Source organism: Elephas maximus, chromosome 21, assembly GCF_024166365.1.
Source record: "Elephas maximus indicus isolate mEleMax1 chromosome 21, mEleMax1 primary haplotype, whole genome shotgun sequence".
Taxonomy (NCBI): Eukaryota; Metazoa; Chordata; class Mammalia; order Proboscidea; family Elephantidae; genus Elephas; species Elephas maximus.
This window is the reverse complement of record NC_064839.1, coordinates 34286894-34306477: the sequence shown is the minus strand read 5'-3', so window position 1 is coordinate 34306477 and position 19584 is coordinate 34286894. Positions and strand designations below refer to the sequence as shown.

The following is a 19584-nucleotide window of genomic DNA, read 5'->3' as shown; positions in this document are numbered from 1 at the left end:
GCTCAAAGTCATAGGCGCTTCAGGTCCCGCCCGGTCTATCCCCACTCCCAGGGCGCAAACTTCCTGATAGGCCCAGTATGGGGTCAACTCACTTTCCTTTGAGGAAATGGGTCAGTGTAAACCTAGGCTTGAGGGGGACCCGCGAGGTTCTAAGGCCCGGGAATAGCAACGGCAGGGGAGATGGCCCCACCATAATGACCACAGTTAATTGTCCTCTACTGCCCCAGCATCACCTTGCCCCAACCAGCACTCTCAGGCAGGAAGAAAGAAACCATCATTTACAAACACCTCTTTATTGCAGACATTTCAGGCACAGGTACATGGAAGCTATATTGCAGATTTTATACAGGGTGGTTTAAGAGGCAGCAGGCATCCACCTCTCCCCAACCCTACCCCCCAATACACAGCAGCCTAGAAACCAGTCCCTCTGAAATCTCCTGAGTTTGCTGTCTTCTCAAACAGCAGACCATCCAGCCCTGTGCCCAGTGTAGCCAGGCGACCTACGGGGGTCTGAGGAAGTCTGTCCTCCACCCACAGAGTTGGTGGTGGTGTCTGTTTACAGGTTAGGCATAGCTGTGGTGGCCTCGCCAATCCTAAGACCCCCTAGCTGGGGCATCATCCCAAGTCCTCAGGTTGGTTCTAGCCTGCAGTTGCCATCTTGCCATCAGGTTTACACCACCCAGTGGTCTCAGGGCTGAGGAACTAGATTTACACTGGGCAAGGCCTCTGTTCTCAAAACTGAGGAGTAGAAAAGGCCCCAACAGCTAAGACTTCCTGGGACTTGAAGACAGTGTGAAAGTGCACATGTGTAGTGAGGGAGGGAATAGTAGGGAGGGCTGAAGATATCCTGTAGAAGTTTGAGGGGTGAGAACTCCAGGAGTATGAAACCCTCAAAATCAGCCTCAGATTGCCTTCTTCCACAGCTCCAAATGATACTCCAGCTCAACTGGGCTTAGTTCTGTGGTCATCGGAGGCTGGCTGTTCTGGCCACCCACCTTTGGGCAATGATATACAAAGCAGGTAGTAGTACAGAATCTGACTTGCCCTCTGCTGGCTTAGGGCACCCTGGCTGTGATCCTGACCCTTCTGGGGATATGGGTATGAGAGCAGGTCCCCTTTAATCCCACAAATCTCTGCTCATCCTTGATCTTCACCAAGACCTCAGCCCAGAAGACCCGGACCTGATGGGGTTTTTACCAAGCTCTCTCCAGCTTCAAGGGGATTCAGGGTCCACATTCTTCCTAGAGAGGCTGGCAGTCATAATCAGAGACATCTCTCCTGCTACTAGAGTTGTAAACCTACCCAGGGCAGAGGTCACCAGGTGTCAGAACAGACCTGAGCCCTCCCCTGTCTGCAGCTCACTTCCCCAAGGCAAGGCAGGGGGGAAGAGAACACGTGCCCTACAGGCCTTCCAAGAGAAGCTAGCCGAGAATACAGCTTCAGCAGTATTCTGCTTGCAACAACAGGTATTGCGGAGTTAGGGCACAGGTGGGAGGGTGAGAAATGAGAGACAATGGGGCAGAGTAGTTTTTGATGCTCAGCCAACTGTTAAACTAATTAAAACAATTTAAACTGTTAAGAAAATTTTCGTGGTTTTATTGTATAATGAGGCATTGAAACATCTGAACAAATCAATATCTGGGCGGTGAGGCAGCTGCTTTCTCCTTCACTTCTTTGGGTTACTAGAGCAACTTGTCAGTAGATTTAAAAAACAAAACAAAAGACAACCTTTTGCATTACTTAGTCTTTCCAAGGCATGCGCTGGTACAACACAAACTTCTCCTGTCAGATGCAACTAGTCTAGTGTCCAAACATCATGCACAACACCTCGGTGGCAGTAGCGCACCGCGCCCACTCCCACTGTGGCCCTGCTCGTTTGTATATGATATTTGGAGCATCTGGCAGAGTGTGAATAGTATCGGGAAGAGGAGGGAGGAGGAAACAGCATGAGTGCCTGGCTGGGAGGAGGTCAGCCAAAGTTGTGCAGAGCAAGCCTGAACATGTCATTGGTGCAAACCCAAGCATCATTGATGTTCTTCAATAGGAACATCTGGTGAAAGCCCATGATGGGGTCTTCGTCGGCCTGTGAAGAAAGAGAAAATGGTTCAATAAGGGGACTGAACGATAGCAGGGGGGTTCAGTGATAGAACAGGGCAAAGAATGTTGACTTTGGGATCAGGCCCTACTGTACTGGATTCAAATTCCAGTAGCTGAAGAGTACTCATGAATATGAACTGATTAAAAACATGAAATGTTGTACTGGGCAACAGCAGGGGCCAGTAGATGGCCGCTCACACTGTGATGCATTTCAAGTGCAGATGAATTCATCAGTTAGCTACAGCAACACAGCAGACAACACACCTGCCTCTGAGCCCGTCTCTGGGCACAAGTGATGACAATTTTGAAAGAATCCCAGAGTGCTCACCACATTGACATACAGTATCACAGCCTGTAAAGTAAGTGTCTGAGAATGTCAGTCAGTCCAGCCCAGAGAAACTACCATTAACACTGTGGCCAAGAAAAAAGTATGTGAGAAGACATTAAAAACTGAGTTCACAATGTGATCATAGCTCTACAGGGAAAAAAAACAAAACAACCATTGGGTAATCTGTTTCTTGTCATGTAATATTGACATTTATAATGAAAGAGGAAAGTCAAACTGCAGAAAACCAGGGTGAGACCTAGTTGAGGTAGGAGTCCAGGAGCCCAGCTAACCAGCCTGGTGTCTAACATCACCTGTTTTTTGGGGAATTATCAGCAGGAAGAAGGCAAATCAATCTTTCGGGTGTTCTGAGTTGAAGAACCTAAAACCAGGTGGGAGGGGCCACTGTTTACGAACCCCAGCCAGGGTTCAGTGGGCACTGAGCTCCCTGGAGAGGCCTCCTCTACCCCCAGGGCCAATTCGGGCAGGGCATCCTGGCCAGGCAAGAGAAACTGATAGAAACCAGGTCCCTCTGGGTCCACTGCAGAGGCCTAGGGGCCCCTCCACCCCTGTACGGGACCCAGAAAGCTGCCCCTCCCCACTCACCCAGCACAGCCTAGGGAGAAGGCATGTGGGTCTATTATTCTTAGCCCATCGTAACACAAAGGCCCAGAGGGTTGGGACCTGCCAAGGGGCAGTCAATTTGTCCTGCTTTGGGAAAAAGGAGGAGCTTTTTGGAAACTGAGACTATGACCTTGATCTGCTGGGGCACAACAGGTAGGAGTTCTGGGAGAGCCTCTGGGGGCTGAAGAGCCACAGGAAGGCTTTGAGGATCACAGGTCCTGAGAAGGGTAGGGCAATGCAGAGAGAAGCAGGAGGGAGTTCCAGGACTCTGCTGTACCCAGCAGGCAGAAGACCCAGAATCCAGCCTGGAGAGTGGCAGCATAAACTCCACTAGGGGACTGCAGGCCCAACCACACCTCATGGCACCATGGCTCTGTCTTGCCCTCAGTCCTCCAGCTCTTCCTGTCTCTTTTCCAGAAAGGCTCTAGACAAGTGCTCTCTAACAGAACTTTCTGTGCATTGTCTAATAGGTAGCCACTAGCCACAGTGACTACTGAGCACTTGCGATATGGCTAGTGCACCTGAAGAACAGAATTTTTAATTTATTTTTAATGAACGCAATTTAAATGTTGCCACGTGCGGCCAGTGGCTATTGCATTGAATTATGTAGCTCTGGACGGTCACTTTGTCCGGGTGCCACATCCACAAGGAAGGCAGGGGGCTCAGGGCTCTTTCCTGCCAGGAACCCCTCCGTAGCACTGCAGTAGTGCTTTTACCTTGAGCTGGCCCACAACCATGCTGATGATGCAGCTATCTGGCGTGGGCTGATGGTCCTGCGCCGTGATGCTGTGCTGGATTTTCTGGAACGGAAGGCTCTGCGAGACAAAGAATAGGCAAGGGGCTCAGAGAGGGTAGCAGGGGCAGGGAAGTGGCTGCCTGCACCTGGCCCTGACCATTACTTACAGACAACTTCTCCACAATGGCAGCTTTCCCCTGGAACTGCTGTCCTTCCCATGTAAGGCATGACGCGTCAATCTGAAAAACGCACCAGAAACCCCAGGTCAAAGCACAAGAAGTAGGGCCGTGACCGCAGCTCTGAAAGGGTCTTGCTGGGGAAAGTGAATCCATACTTCATTTTCCCTGTCTGTAAAGAGGGGTTATGGGTAGCTTCCAAACTTTATATTATCGACAATTTCCTTAATGACACCCATTGCCCATGGGCCCAGTTAGAGACTGTTTAACAAAGTACACTTGCTAGGTAAGTCCAATTCCCAGTTTTTATTCAAGAATTCACGTGGCCACTGATATGCATGGGCCCTAGGATGGCTCAGCCAAAAGCCATCCTGTTGTGTGGTCAGTCAGCACTGGTCCCAGAGAAGCCATCGGAAATAACTCTGAAGGACTCCTTTTTCATCACCACCTCCAGGGCCCAGACTGAGTTCCACTGAGGCCCTTCCAGCTAGCCTTCTGGTTCAGGTAGGGAGGGAGGCCAACAAGACCTCTCAAGGCCCAGTCTGGGGCCTTTCCTATCCCAGACAGGCACATGCACCCACTAGTCCAGCTTCTCCCCTTCAAGTCCTCCCTTCCACAGCCTTCCTCGCAGAACTAAACAGTGCCTCTGCTACTTACCACCTATGACATTAGGCAAGTCACTTATTTTTCTGAGTCTCAGTTTTATAATATTCAAAGGGAAATGTGCTGAGATTTTTATGAAATGATGTACATAAAGTGCTCTTTTAGGACCCTGCTAACTCTCCTCTCTAGGTCAGGCCTGCTTTTATTGATTTTAAGAAGAAATGAGGCATTGAGCATTATGCTCTTTTAAGAACTAACTATATGGAATCAAATTGACAACAGCAACTCAAAAGGTTAGATAGGAACCTTAGGAGGCAGTGAGTTTATGTTAACGGGCGGGGGGGAACAACTCAGAGGGTGAGAATGGTTACACAACTCAAAGAATGTAATCAATGTCACAGAATTGTACGTGTAGAAATGATTGATGTATGTTTTGCTATGTTTATTCTCAACAACAACAAATTAAAAAAAAAAAAGACGTAATAAGGCAGAAGTGCCAGGATTCCACAGATCAATTCAAGTATTTTTTTTTAGTCTCTACCTACGATAATGAGGATCAACTCATACCTGTGCTGGACTTGGCCTCCACTGGTAAAATACTTTTCTTTTTCCCTCAACGGACCCTGACTTTCTGGAGGCAGAGACAGGAATTTGCCCATAGTCCAGTCAGGCTCTGAGGGTATGCTTGGATAACTCCTATCACCCCGACCCTGGGCAGACATGCTAGACAGTAGCCTGATCAATCACATTTCTGTGATGAAATCTTGGGCAGTGTCAAATACAAGTAGTTTTTGGTGTATAAGGACACCATTAAAAGAGCAGCAAACGATGCCTGCATAGAAGGGTTTCTCAGGTGACACACCAGTCTCCCTGGGCTAATCCTGCTTGTTTCCCATAGCATTCAAGGGCTTTTCAACCCCTAACAGGTAGCTACACCCAGGGCCTCCAGGAGAGCTCAGCTTTGTACTAGGATGCTCAAGGTTGCTGCCATCACAGGGCACCATGATCCCTGGCCTCTGCCCACTGCTGTCCCAACCTGAAACAGAGGTATGTCCCAGACGATGTGCCCTGCCAGGGTTCAAGTCACATGAAATGGCAAGGCCAGAATACACCTTGCTCAGTGTACCAGGACTCCCCACTCTTATGGAAGATGATAAAGTCGACAATGTTTAGACCAGATGGCTGGCCCAGACCTCAGGCCCCTTATCACATAGACAGAAGCTCAGAGGGTCCAGCCAAGTCCAACCAGGTCTGCCAGAACTTGTGCATGACCTGGATATACTGGCCCAAAACCCAAATTGATGCCCTGTGGCCCCACACTGGCCCTAGAGCTAGAGACTTACGTAAATTGCGCCTAGTTGGGTTCTGTCGTTATCAAATAACTGGTAGTAATGTTGAATGAAGCTGGATCCAATCTGTTCCCAAATTGGCTTGTCTCCCATTCTGGAGTGTTGCCCAGCCTTGCTGAAACCTGCAGGACCAGCAAGAGACAAGGAGGGAAGAGTTGGTACTGCACAAGCAGGAGGGGGCTGGCCGCTAGCTCTTCACTGACCCCTCAACCCTCCCTGGCCTCCTTGAGCAGGGAGTACTTTGCTGAGGTCTGGTCTCCCAGGAAATACTGAAAGGCCCTAGGGAACTGGTAAGAGACTCCTCCAAAGCCAAACCAGTGGTGGGAGCCTGGAAGTGGTATAGACTCAGCCTTTCCTTTGAGGACCTCCTGGTTGACAACACAAAGGGGTGTCAGGGTGGTGAAGCATACAAGATACAGGCCAGGTGCTGAGGGTTGAGCCAGGGCCAAGGAACAGGCCCTTCTGTGCCCACTAAGGAGAGGGGCCTTTAAGGAGGAGCTAAGCACTCTCTCCGTATCTTTTCATTTAATCCTCTCAACAACTTGCAAAACCAGAGTTATTGCTATTCCTCCCACTTTGCAGACCAGGATCTACTGGATGTCTGAGTACGGAGTGTTTCTATGGCAGCTCTCAGGCCCCCTCCTCATCCTGTCAGTACTCAGCACTCAGGCCCCCAACACTGCCCCAGGGCTGTGCTGACAGGTATAGAAGACCCCGTGAGAAGGGGAAAGCTGGCTCCCCAAAAGCCACTTCCAAAAAGAACTGCAAGTGACCCCCAAGTCAAGAGAGCAGTTTAAATCTCTGAGGCTGGATGACATCCACCCTGGCCCGTTCTGGGGCATTTCTTCATTGATGAGAGTGACCCACTGAACCACCCCACCAATCCCTACTGCTTCAGAACTAAAGGCATGAGTTCGGAGGCTCAGAGAATAGCCAAGAAGTGTGAGAGGGGAAATAGAGGTTGTGGGAGAGGGAAGCATGTCATGTCTTCACATCTCTCCTTTTCAGCACTGCCTCTATTCTAAGAAGCTGGCTCTTTTGGGTCGCTGAGGGGAGCCCTCCTTCCCAAAACTACAGAGACCATGGCCCCAGGGTGCTGGATGGGAAATCCAAGTACAAGATGAGAGAGCCACTCTGCCTTTGCTAGGTAGGGGCGCCACATCTCGCTGCAGGATGCCATGACAGCCACCCCATGTGTCATTCTCTAGTTGTCTCCAGCTGTTGGGGAGCCATCCTCTCTGCCCTGATAACAGGACTCTGAACCAAAGCAGTGAGGAGGAGGGCTCAACTCTGGCAGATGATAATTTGCAGTGGTGGAAGCTGATGCAAGTCGCTCCTCTTCTCAGGCAGGGCCTTAGCCTCCTCCTCTGTAAGATGGGGATGTTACCCAATGCTGCCAGTGGCTGTAAAGCTTCACTAACTAAACCTGGAAAAGCCCTCAGCTCAACATGCTAAGTGCTAGTTTCAGCCCTCGTCCCTGTGACCTCACCCAAGGCCAGAGAAGGCAGAGGGGAGGGGCAGTGTAGGGGACAGTGGCTTATCACCAGCCCAGCCAATCCCCAAGCATATGACCAACAATGCAGCCAATAAGGGGCCAGGAAAATGAGCCAGCTTTATTTTAGGTCCCTTAGGAGGTAATGGTACTAAAAATAGAACCTCTGTGCTGGGATGACTAAGAAATGTCCAGGAAAGTCTAAAACAAGCAGAAGAGGAGAAAGCTAGGACCCATCCATGCCTGCTACACAGGAACACAAAGTGTGTCCCAGTTCACATTCAGCCAAAAAGCAAACCAACAAATGGGAAAAGCATGGGACCAACATCTAGTCTCAGCTACACTGTCTTGGTCACATACGAACTTGAGTTTTATAAGGTAGAGCACAGATCTGTCTGCCCCCAGCATCTCTGTCCTTTCCATCCTAGGATCCACTAAGCTTAGTTCACTAACTGAGGCTTGCCCCTGCTGCGTCCCCCCCTCACCCCAACCAAGACACCCTGGCAGCCCTGAGAGCTCTTGGCAAAGGACTGGGCTAGGCTGGAGGAATGGATGAGGGCCATCTCTCCCTCTGCCCTTAGCTCAGAGCAAGACTGGGCAGCCCTTGGTGGAGGTCTTAGAGAAAGAGTATGCCAATCAGGAGAAATAGCATCGGCAAATGTCTGGGGGCATGAGAAGAAGAGATGAGAGCAAGAAACCAGAACACTGGAGATGAAGAGTAGAAACTAACGGTGGAAGCTGATCTGCAGACAAGAAAAGTGCCACCATGTGCTGGGATGGTGGGGCAGAGGAAGTGTAGGAATGTTTTTTCCTTTTTCAGTATTGCTCTTAACGGTGTAATAAATTTATAGTACAAACAGAAAATCTATTTGGCAGGGAAGAGGGATAGAGGGATAAAGAGGGATGGAGGTTCCTTTGGTCTGGTGGGGTGGGCAGGGCAGAGTGGACTGGAGTGAGCTCTCCTGAGGGACAGGCCAACTTTGGGTTCCCAAAGTTTAAGAAGGAACCTTTGAAACTAGGGGCCCACTGTGGCCAACACCAACCTCTCAGAGGCCTGCTTGACCTTCCTGTGTTTATTTCCATGTAGTGATCCCACAGCCAGGGGGTCAGATTCCGCTTTACAGATAAGAACAGTGAGGTGCAGCGAAGTGGAGGTCTTGCTCCAAGCTTTCCAGTACATCATCGCTGACAGCTGGGTCCTTCCTCTGGCCAAGGCCAATGCTTTCCTTCTGCTAACTCTGGGCAACCCTGAAAGCTAAAACACAAAGCTGGCCATGGCCCTCCCCTGGCCTTTGGGTTAAAGGCCAAACCCCTGAGCACCACCATCCATACTTGTCCCTGCCTCCCTAGCCATTCCCTCCTACCTTGATCCAGATCCACGCACAAACACCAGACCCCACTGGGTGCTCATCCACTGAGTTTTTGCACAGGCAAGTCCCCCTGCCGGGATGCCCTCCCTTCCCTCATCTGCCTGGTCAGTTCCAGCTCCTCCTTCAAGTCACATTTCAGGCCCCAACTATTTGGGGTCTTCATCCCAGACTCAAACACTGACCTCCAACCCCACTCTAGGCTGTGTTCTCCTTTATGTGTAAATCCATCTGCCACACCCTGGGGCCACTCCTCTGCCTGGGAGCTCTCTGGCTCTGGGCTCCATTGTGGTTCTGGCCCACCTCCCCCAACCCCTCTCCCCCCAGAGTACAGCAAACTGCAAGATTTATGGCTTCTGGTTCCAACTATTATGCTAGATCCACCTTCCACCTCCCTCAACTCGAGACAGGGAGGCAGCATTCCGGAGTCCAAAAAAAGAATCAGGGTGCAAATCCCCCTTTCAATCCCCATGCTATATAAAGGAGGGGTTCAGGCCAGGCTGGCAGGGTGCTCCCCAGGATGGCCAGCAAGCCCTGACCTTGTTTCTAATACATTTACTGTGTAAATAACATGCCCAGGCAGAAACAAAACGTCAAGGCTCAGTAGTGGGTTGACCGGAATGAACAAGAAAAGAAAAAGTGGAGTGAAGGAACAGGCTTTCTCACTAGGGGAAGAGCAATTAGGAGTATATAGCAAGGTGTAGGAAACCCTGGTGGTGTAGTGGTTAAGTGCTGCGGCTGCTAACCAAGAGGTCGGGAGTTCAAATCCACCAGGCACTCCTCAGAAACTCTATGGGGCAGTTCTGCCCTGTCCTATAGGGTCACTGTGAGTCGGAATCGTTGCGACGGCAGTGGGTTGGGTTTGGTTTTGGTAGCAAGGTATATACAAATTTTTGTATGAGAGACTGACTTGATTTGTAAACTTTCACTTAAAGCACAAAATTTAAAAAAAAAAAAAAGTGGCCTCACACCAAACTGGGGACTGACCTTCATGACGGCTTCTCCTACAGCTCTCCCAAGAGGGCTGCCGACCACACCATCTCCTGCTTTACCCCAACAGTCCGCAGGCCGACTAAGACCAGGCTCCACGAGGAGCAGAAATGACCTCAATGACCTCTTGCCCACTGAGCATCAGCCTTTGCTGACCATTAGGTCTCTATAGTTGCAAAGACCCTCTAAAGAATGTCTTAAGCATTGTGGCTCTCACCCCAAATTTGCACAGATACGGAGGTGTCCCAGCCTTGTGAAAAATTTCAGGTTGTTTCAGACTTGAAGTTCAGTCATAGGCCCCAGGTAAAATTTCTGGCCCAGGAGATCTATTAAGCAACAAAAAAACTTCATTTTTATCCTCAAATTCTGGGTCAGTGTTTCCAAAGACAAAGCTCTTGAAATATCAATGTCTGGCTGATGACTACATCCCATTTTCACTAATGCTTACTAGGTGTAGAAATGTACTAAGGGCTTCATATGCATTTGCCCTAAACACCACCCTGTAAGTAAGGTACACTCCATGTCAGGGGTGGTCAGTGAGGTTAGCTAACCTGTTCAAGGTCACCAGTCTGGTAGATGGTGGAATGGAATAACCTGGTTTAGTGGACTCCAGAGCTAGGACTCCCAACAATACCCTGGTCTGGAGATAAAAAACAGTCCACACCAGTGAGAGCAGTGTTCCTGGCATGTAGGGCTGAAGCCAGGGCCTCTGAGAGGGGCAACACAGCCCTGAACCAGGGCTTCTGCCTCCAAGCAAAGGTACCAGGCAGGAGATTTCCACACTAAACCCACCAGCCCAAACAATGGATGTTTTCATGGGGGATGACCTCACAGCTTTCCCAAACCTTCAAAGTAGAGGTAGATCCTGGCCTAGCCAGACCTGGGGCAGGGACAGCGGTAAAAGAGCAATGGGAAAGGGGATGTCATCACCTCCAGGCTGGCACACAGAACAGCTCGCGTGCCTGACGGGCCATCACCAAGGCCTACAGGAGACGCCAGCAGATGTGCCAAACCCACAGTGGGGCCCTTGAAATTAGCTACCAACCCGGTTATGCTGCAGGCCAGGCCCTAAAAACAGCCCTGCTGCATGGGGCCTAGGAAAAGCTCCTCTAACAGAGAGACTGACAGCCAAACACGGCTTAAACCTCATGGGCTTCATTCAAGTATGCAAGACCAAATGGGCAACACCTGCCCAAAAGCAAAGAAGGCAGGAAGGGGCAGGAAAACCAGACGACGGTCATGGAGAACTCAGGGTAGAAGGGGAAAATGAGACAGTGCTGACACACTGAACAGACTGCAACCAATGTCACAAAACAATTTCTGTATAAATTTTTGAATGAAAAACTAATTTGCACTATAAACTTTCACCTAAAACAACAAAATTAAGAAAACAAAGAAAATAAATCTGTAAATTGTTTAAAAAAACAAAAGAATGGTACCTAGGTCCAAATGTGATATAAACATATACAATTACAGTAAATTATTATTATACATATAAATTCTTTCAATATTTGATTAAGAAGGCTGCGCTAATAAAGCACAATGGAATGAAAAAAAAAACCATGGGCCCATGTATTGGAGAGGAGAGGAGAAAGCTGTCACCAAGGACAAGAAGACACTGCAGGGTGTCTCTCCTTTAGGAACCAACTGCTCCCCTGATTTCATGGTCTGAGGGGTGCTATGTATCCTGTCCATGGCCCTCCAATGATTTCCTCTTGCACCAGGAATACAGTCCTAACCACTTCTCCTGCTTATAATGGCCCTGGGCCCTGGGTGACTGGACCCTACCAGCTCTCCAACCTCATCTCCTGCCACTCGCTTCCTCCCTCCTCTGCAGCCACATTGGGCACCTTCCTGTTTCTGGAACATGCTGGGCCTGTTTTCACCCTAGGACTTTGCAACTGTTAATCCTTCTACCTGGATCACTCTTCCCCCTAGACCATCACGTGTCTTGGCCCCTTGTCATGTGTCAAACGTCACCTCCTCAGATGCCTTCCCTGACCACTCGGTCTAAAGTAGCTGCCCTAGTCAATCATTTTACCATCTTATATCATCTTCTTAGCATTTATCACTGTATGAGATCATCACACTTACATATTTACTTACGATTTGTCTCCCTGACCAGGGCAGGCGCCATGTCTACCATAGTCACCCCTGTTTCCATGGTGCCTGGCCCAACCCTCAAAATCTATTTGTTGTCTAAGTTTATGAATGTGTAGGAGGTTGGCTGAGAGGCCGGCCCTTCTTCTCTGAAGGAGTGAGTCCTCGGCAAAGCCAGGTCAATTTAAGTGGCCGAGAGACCCATTTCCCCTCCACCTACACCTCTTGTCCAAGTAGTCAGGAAATAATCTTCTGTTGTGCACCCAGTCATCTGTCTGTCTGAGGTCATGTGGTAAGTGGGGCCTGGCCCTGACTCTCTTTCTCAGTCCCAAGGCCCTGCACACCTGAGGAGCAGCTGAGGCTGAACAGCAAGCACACAGCCCCACGCTCAAGCCTGGTCTCTAGTTCTGCCTCATCTCTCCTAGTAGTATCACCCTCTGACACAGTCTCCTCATCTGTAAGGGGAAATCAACTGAAGGTATAAAGCAGGACCAGCTGTTTAAGGAGTTATTGCCATTTCCTAAGGGAACACTAGGTCAACAGCAAGCAAGAGGATGGGTATATTGGCCTCTTTCAGGACATAGTACACCATGAAGCAAGCTTCAACTAGGAATGGCAACTGCCCAGCCCACAACTCCCCTGCTTCCCTGAAATCTGCAGAGTAATCAGCCAACGTCTGGTGCCCAGACGGCTGGTCAGGAAAGAATAATTTCCTGGGGCAGACACCTAGGGCCTGGGCATTCCAGCACCCCAAGGGCCTTTTCCCCTTCTTCCACTTGGAGAGAGGGCTCCAGAGCCACTGAGCTGTCCCTGCTGTTCCAGAAGCCAAATCCCGAAGCCTGTATTCTGGTCTCTCTGCTCTGCACTTATTCACTCCCTGGGTAATCTCCCTTTCCTGGGTGGCTGAGACAATCTCTGGGGTTCCTGTCCTTCCACACAGCTTGCATCCATGAGCTGACTTCCCAGGCTATGAACTTCCCAATCAGGTACACATGGACTTGGCTTCCCCAATGGGGCCTGAAGCTCCTAAGTGACCACCTCTGTGGTTAGCCATCACCACGCCTGCCCAACACTGCTGTGATACCAAGATAAGTAGGCAAATAAACGGATGAATGTGGCGTCCACAGGGTGGTGGAGGGAGTGCCTCCTGTAGCCGAATACTTAATGTGTATTCTCTCATTTGGGTCTCACAACAAGCCCTGTAAAGCTGGTATAATTACCTTCATTTTGTAGATGAAGCAACTGTGGCTCTAAGAGGTTAAGAGAGAATTCAAGATCACAAAAGGCCACTGGCATAGCCAGCATTAGAATGACCACAAAATGGCCTGGAATGGAACAGCTGAGGGCCAATGGGAGTACCAGAAAGCGCACAGGTGGCAAAATCCGGTGACAAGGAACAAAGCCCCAGCCTTTTTTTCCCCTCTGAAATCAGCAAGCTGTACACTCCTCGAGATGGAAAGCACCTGGGTACATACTCAGCCCATCAGAGCAGGTTTACACCACAGGAACAACTGAGAACTTGCATTCTCCTGTGTCTGAAACTATCCCCAAGTGGAACTAGTTTCTACACAGAAGTCCTTCCAGGGGGGCAGCAGTCTTTCCAGTTTCTGCCCTGGTGAGACCCAGGGCCTTGGATAGAGTACCTGAGTCTTCAAGAAACAAACATCCCAGAATCCCCTAGTTTTCTGAGGCTACTGAAGCAGACAGCCCTTAGTTCTCCATCTCCAAGGTAGCACCCTCTCCAGCCTGGGGTCTTAGGGAACTGGAACACAGGAGGTACCCGCAACAAATAAGGATTAAGGCCCAGAGCAGTGAGGGGAAGTTCTCAACCTCAGCAGGTCAGCCAGCAGTGGGAGCCCTGGGGCCTGTTAGCAGGGCCATCCCTGGCCCTCCTGTGTCCCTGTTTCCTGCCACTGTGAGACATCCCCAGCCACAATCAGACCTGAGCAATCGTATTCTACCCTGAAGAGCCCACTCCAACCGACAGGGTGAGAACAGAGATGGCGACAGGGTGAGAACAGAGATGGCGCAACACAGGCCTGATGACCAGGATGAAAAGAATGGTCACATCACATGGGCCTGGAAGTCACTTCAGGAATAACCCACACACAGCTGCCTCCCTCAGGGAGGGATTCAAGAATTCCTGCCACATGTGGTCAAAGCAAGTGAATCACAGAATGCCAAAGGTGGGGAAAGGGTAACCTACTCAAATCCAACCCCAAGCACAAAAACAACACCTTCAAAAAGACCATCAGGTAGTTCAGCTCAATGCCAGCCCATAGAAATCTTACCCAACTTTTAATGTCCATCCTGTGGAACACTTTTTAGAACTATCTCACTCTCCCCAAAAAAGGACACAGACTCAAAATCAAATCCACTGCTGTCAAGCTGATTCCAACTCATAGTGGCTCTATAGGACAAAGAACTGCCCCACAGGGTTTCCAAGGCTGTACATCTTTATGGAAGCAAAATGCCACATCTTTCTCCCATAAGCGGCTGGTGAGTTTGAACCACCAACCTTTCAGTTAGGAGCCAAGTGCTTAACCACTGTGCAACCAAGGCTGCTTGGATGAGCTGAACTGGACTCTAATACCAGGATTATCAGCATTTCTGATGCCCCTGCTGGCTCCTGTCCCTACCTAACCCCCCAGGTCAGGGCCATCTGTCGAAGGGACACCCAAGGAGCCCCCTTGGCCAGGTTTGTTGGACCTTCCACCTCTGGGAAGGGTTCCTCTGTCTCTCACCCTGGGAAGACACCCTGATGGGTACCACTTCTGAAGCGGCTACTCAGCACTTGAATAAACGTGACTATGAAAGAATCTCAGCGAAAAGAGCAAAAGCCACAAACCCAGTCTCCAGTCAGGGCACTGGAAGGCCACAAAGAAATGCTGGTGAGATTCCCACCACTGTGAGCACATCCAGCAAAGATCCCTGGGGAAGGCAGTGGCTAGACTCAAGTTAGAGCAATTTGGAGTGGTGACAGCCTTGCTCAAGGGACCCCAGACCCTCCTGGGCCCACACTGGAGGTATACCACTCTGAGGTTACTGCCAGGCACTGGAGAGGAAAGTGGGCCCTCTAACAGCCTTTCCTCTTTGGTACTCCAATCATTCAAGTCTCCTGTTCTTGGCAGAGCTAAGAGCTCCTGTAGGTTCCTTCGACTTAGTCTTGAGCACCCACCTAATACCAACGTCACTCCTGTCTACCCACTATACTGTGACCTCCTTCTCCTAGCACCAGAAAAGGGCAGAATTCATTTTTCTACCTCCAGCCTCATCCCAGAGCCTGACACACAGAGACAGCCCAAAAAACAGCTGCTGAATAAAACAGATCATTGGTAAGAAAGAAGGAAAATAGAGTTTCAATGCCTCACTAATGGAATTCTAGAATTTTTTATATAAGGTGCTTTCCAATTCCAAAATTTGAGAATTCTGGGTCTCTCTTAAATCATTCATCCCAACCCAATTCACCAACTGCAAAGACAGTAGATGTGGCTTGGAGAGGAGATGTGGGCTTGAAGTCACTAAGAGACCTAGTTTTGAGCCAGCTGAGAACCCAGGCATCGTGACACCTTGTCCTCATACTTGTGCAGCCATATCCCAACTGCCCCACACCAGGCCCCACTTCCCAAATCAGCCCTGCATGAATACGGGCCATAGACAGATCCTGGAGAACTCAAGGTTCTCCTCTTATCTCTGAGATCCAGATGGTGTACCAAGTTCCAGGAAGGTCAAGAACTTCTGGGAGTCAGAATGCCAAGCAATGGCAAGATAACCCCAGACAGAGAAGATACAGAAACTTCTAGAGGATTGGAATGAGAAGGAACCTGAATTCCTCCTATTCCTGGGTAACCTTGGCGTATCTTTTCACCCTGAAGAAAAGATATAATTTCTTCAAGTCACCCAGGGCCTTGGAATGTGTGAACTCAGCCACAGCCATAAATCTAGCTGACCTGAAACCTGTGCCCTAGAAAGAACTAATCTAGACAATCTAGAGAGGATCTTGAAACAACTGCTTCCAGCACTAAGAGACTCTACCTCATTGACCCTATGTGTGCCTTGTTGCCCACCCACACTGGCAAACCAGGGCTTTCATAAGCTTGCTGGATAAACCTGATTTCCATGTATTCATGGGTCAGGATACAAAATAGGAAAACTGAGTTTAGGGAAAGGCAGGCCCTAGTGAGGAGTTCTGTGCAGCATCTTTGCCTGCTCTCCTTGACCAGGGAGAATGACTAGGCAGAGCAATTCAACTGCAGGAAAACTTCCAAGGCGAGAACCAAATGACCAAAAGAAATGTCACCTGGTTATGCTGAAGAGTAATAGAGAGAGAGAGACATAACGAGAAAAAGAAGCAGGCCAGGGGCAGCAGCAATCTGCTTTATGGGTCCAACTCAGCCCTCCTAAGAGACCTGGCATCCTGCTTGCTGCTGAGGCCAGGTTTGCAAGAACTATGGCTTTGAAGCTGCAGTGGGTCAGAGGAATCAAGGCTTGACAAGCTACCTCTTCCCCAAGTCCTACTATCGTCTCTGGACTGGTCCCTGAATTTATCATCACTCAGTCAGAAGTACCTTTACAGAACCTGCCAAAGAGCACTCTCAGGTCAAATACACTCCTTCTCTCAAAACTCAATGGGGTCCCTGGAGCTATCACTAAGGACAATTTCCCAAGGTTCATAGGCAACTCCAGTCATCGGGAACTGAGCAAGCAAGGGGACCCCAGACTCTGCAGCTTCTCCAGCCCTACTTCTGCCAGGCTTCAGAAGTGCCCCACAGATTCTGAATATAAGCCCTACAGTTCAAATGTGCCCCAAGTGCAAGGTCCCTCTTCCTTCACATGGGGCTGACTGACCTCAGCCCTGGATTCTACTTTGCCCTCCATTAAATCCCACCTTAACACTCCCATTCTTATGGACAATCATCCTCCCGTGAGAAGTTCCATGCAGACTTGGGGCGATGCATATGTGCCTGAGACGTCTAATATGCCTTGGAGACTCACACATCTACTCTCACCTCCTTGGCTACCTTCTTCCTTTCTTCCACTAACAACGGCTCCTTCCTCTCTTCTTCCACTAATACGGCCGGCCAATCCACCCACAGCTGGGGCCTGGTTACTGATAAAAAAAAAAAAAAAAAAAAGGCGGGTGCTGGGCCTATCGGCCGGCGCCGCTGCACCCCTCAACAGCATCGGGCCCAGATCTTCCACAGCTGGCTGGGGGTAAAGTCCCACATGGGACCCCGTGCGATCCCAGATTTCCAGACTCTACCCTCCACGCAAGAAGACCTACGGCGTGGGTTCCAAGGAGAGGCCAGCGGGTTTCGTGCACTCCCGGATGGCAGACAGGCAGGGGAACGTTCACCTACACCGTAGCCAGGCTACGGTCGAGCACCAGGTGAGGGTCCTAAGCCCAGGCAGCGGCAGGCTAACGCCCTTACCCATGCTGACTCCGGAGCGAGCCGGGTAGCGCTGCCCATCTCCGGATCCTTAGCAGGCGAGTGGCAAAAAGCAGGGCCAGGGTCGGCCCGCTAGTCTGCCTGCAGAGCTTGCGGGAATTGGGCAGGCTGGGCCAGGCTAAACGGGGCGGGGCCCGGAGAGCCCCATCCGGGTGGTCCGGACCAGAGAAAAAGGCCTGGCCAGGGTGCAGATCGGTGCATCTGCGCAGCAGGCGCGGGACTGCCCCGATGGGCGCCTGGTGGGTTCTCCCTGCGTTCCTCCCGGCCACCGCCTCAGAGGACCGGCGGGAGGCGGAGCCGCACGCGACACATGGCCCCGACCCCGCGCGGTTTCGGGCCGCCGGGGGGGAGGGGAGGGGCCGCCGGCGACTCGCAGCGGAAGCTCCGGACGGCCCGGAGCGCGGCTCCTGCGGCCCAGCCCCGGCCCCGGCGCTTTGGACCCGACACTCACCCGAAGGGCTGGCACGATGGCGGCGGCAGCGGCGGCGGCACCCCAGCGCGGTCTGCGACCGACTGTCCCTTCCCCCTTGCCTTCCCTCGCCCGCCCCGCAGCACTCTGGGAGACACAGTCCCGTCGCACTCCTTTTTGGTATAGGTGCGCCACGAGAAAACTACAGTTCCCGGCGTGCTACGCGCCGTGGCCCACAGACGGTCTGCAGCGCGGGAGGTGAGGCTAAGCCGGGAAAGGTGGCTGCCGGGGCGAGCCCCTGAGAATTGTGGTCTAGCGGAAGCCTCTGGAACACCGGAGGTTGGCGCCTGGCTCGGATCAGGGCTGAGTTGTCGCCCGGTCCCAGCCTGCCCGGCCCCGCCCAGGCTGCGCTGCCGATGGAGGTTAGCTCCGCCTCCATGCGAGCCCAGCCTGGCCCAGCTGCCCCTCCCTGGGCCCCTGGGCTGTTTCCGCTCGCGAACCTCCCCCCCCGCCCCTTTGGGGCTCGCCGGGTGTTCGCCGTGCGGCCTCAGCCGATCGGGGCGGGACCCACAGCTTCTGCTGTCTCAGTATTCCGCGCCCTGTCCTGGGGCCAGCTGGACCCAAAGCTGGTTTTCGGCGGGCGAAGCTATCCGGGCTGGACACTCCAATGTTCCTGTGGTGGGGGTCGGCTAGAAAGACGCTTCAGGTGTTACTTGCAGCCGCCTCCTGCTGTCACACTGTACACTTCCGTCTCCAAAACATTGTTTTAAGGTTTTTTGCAGCAGGCGGAGCAGCCAAGTTTAATTTTTATTAATGAGGAAAGATAGATAACTGACTCACCTAAAGTTCCCCAGAATTTGAGTGACCGAATTGTAAATAATGCCCCGCCCACCCGTTGCCCTTTTAAGGAAGCCCAGTTCATCGTTTCCTTGGCAACGCAAAAGTGTGGAATGAGGCCTATCCATAGGCCCGGGCTAACCCAGGGGAGCGCAGGTAAAGAGAATGATAACAAGGCTTCTCCAGGCAGCTCCAAGCCTTGCCTTCCCACATGGCCACAGAGATCTCCGTAGTTCTGTTCTTCCAGAAGGGTTTTGGCCTTGTCACCGCCCCCTCCATGGCTGGTAAGACCAGGCCCAGGTTTCCTTTAATAATCCAAGGTCTGTACCAGTTTTACTTGACTAGATGCTTTTATTATCACCCAGCCAGGAAGAACTCTGCATTACTCTGCTTGTGGTGTATCTTCCTTGCTCTGTGAGCTGTTCTGCTCCTGCATGAAGCTAACACACTAGATGGGTTGTGTACATGTAATATCCAGACATCAGGGAGGGTCCGGGCCAGAACCTGGCCCTTACCCTGTTCTAGGAGTGCTGCTGAAGTTCAAGAGAGCCTAAGCAGAAATAGCAAAAGACCCTTCCACAAGCAGGAGCTAAAGGAGACACAAACCCTCAGTCCTAGTGAAGGTAAGTCCCCACTTTGCTCTCACATGTGACGGACTGATCTAGTAACTGCTCACAAAGGGCTTTCCAGCTGGCCTGAAAGGTCGTTGCCCTTCTCCCACCACCTTGTGACCAGACAGTGTTAACCCTAGGCAGAGATCCAGCCACTCCCCCAACCAGGCCCCTGAACAACGTATCCCCACCCCCATTCCTATTAGAGACTTGTTTCCCAACTCAGTGCCAAGATGCCAGGAGGGGGACAGACTAAAGAAGTGTTTTAAGCTGAGGCTTGTAGCCACAGAGCAAGTTCCCAGGCAGGTGGCTTTGGCCCTAACTATCATAGAAGAGTCATCTTTTATGAAGCTCTAAAAAGTGTCCGTTTGTGCCCCAACACCCATAGTAAACAGGGCAAGCTTTAAAGGCATTTCCC

At 51.1% G+C, this 19584-nt stretch overlaps 1 protein-coding gene across 5 annotated transcripts; it reads right to left on the bottom strand.

Annotated features, from left to right (window-relative positions):
* Positions 1–291: 291 nt before the first annotated feature.
* NUTF2 (nuclear transport factor 2) lies at positions 292–17876 on the bottom strand. 5 transcript variants are annotated; one of them, XM_049864526.1, is made up of 6 exons: positions 17761–17876; positions 16869–16969; positions 5905–6032; positions 3950–4021; positions 3763–3861; positions 292–2083 (listed from the first exon to the last, which is right to left on the bottom strand). In XM_049864526.1, exons 3-6 carry the CDS (start codon positions 6001–6003, stop codon positions 1970–1972), a joined length of 384 nt encoding a protein of 127 aa, XP_049720483.1. In that variant the 5' UTR covers positions 6004–6032; positions 16869–16969; positions 17761–17876; the 3' UTR covers positions 292–1969. The 5 variants fall into 5 exon arrangements, with proteins under 5 accessions (XP_049720483.1, XP_049720486.1, XP_049720485.1 ...); XM_049864529.1 differs by lacking the exon at positions 17761–17876 and adding an exon at positions 17292–17686; XM_049864528.1 differs by lacking the exon at positions 16869–16969 and having other exon boundaries at positions 17761–17841.
* Between the last annotated feature and the right edge of the window lie 1708 nt (positions 17877–19584).

Bases quoted from the DNA above. Each gene is read 5' to 3' on its own strand.
- NUTF2 (XM_049864525.1), bottom strand. From the start codon at position 8,485: ATGGAAATAAACACAGGAAGGTCAAGCAGGCCTCTGAGAG. The intron at 6,033-8,445 runs GTTGGTGTTGGC...CTGGTCCTGCAG, and splicing joins GTCAAGCAGGCCTCTGAGAG to GTTTCAGCAAGGCTGGGCAA. The intron at 3,862-3,949 runs GTAAGTAATGGT...TTTGTCTCGCAG, and splicing joins CCATTGTGGAGAAGTTGTCT to AGCCTTCCGTTCCAGAAAAT.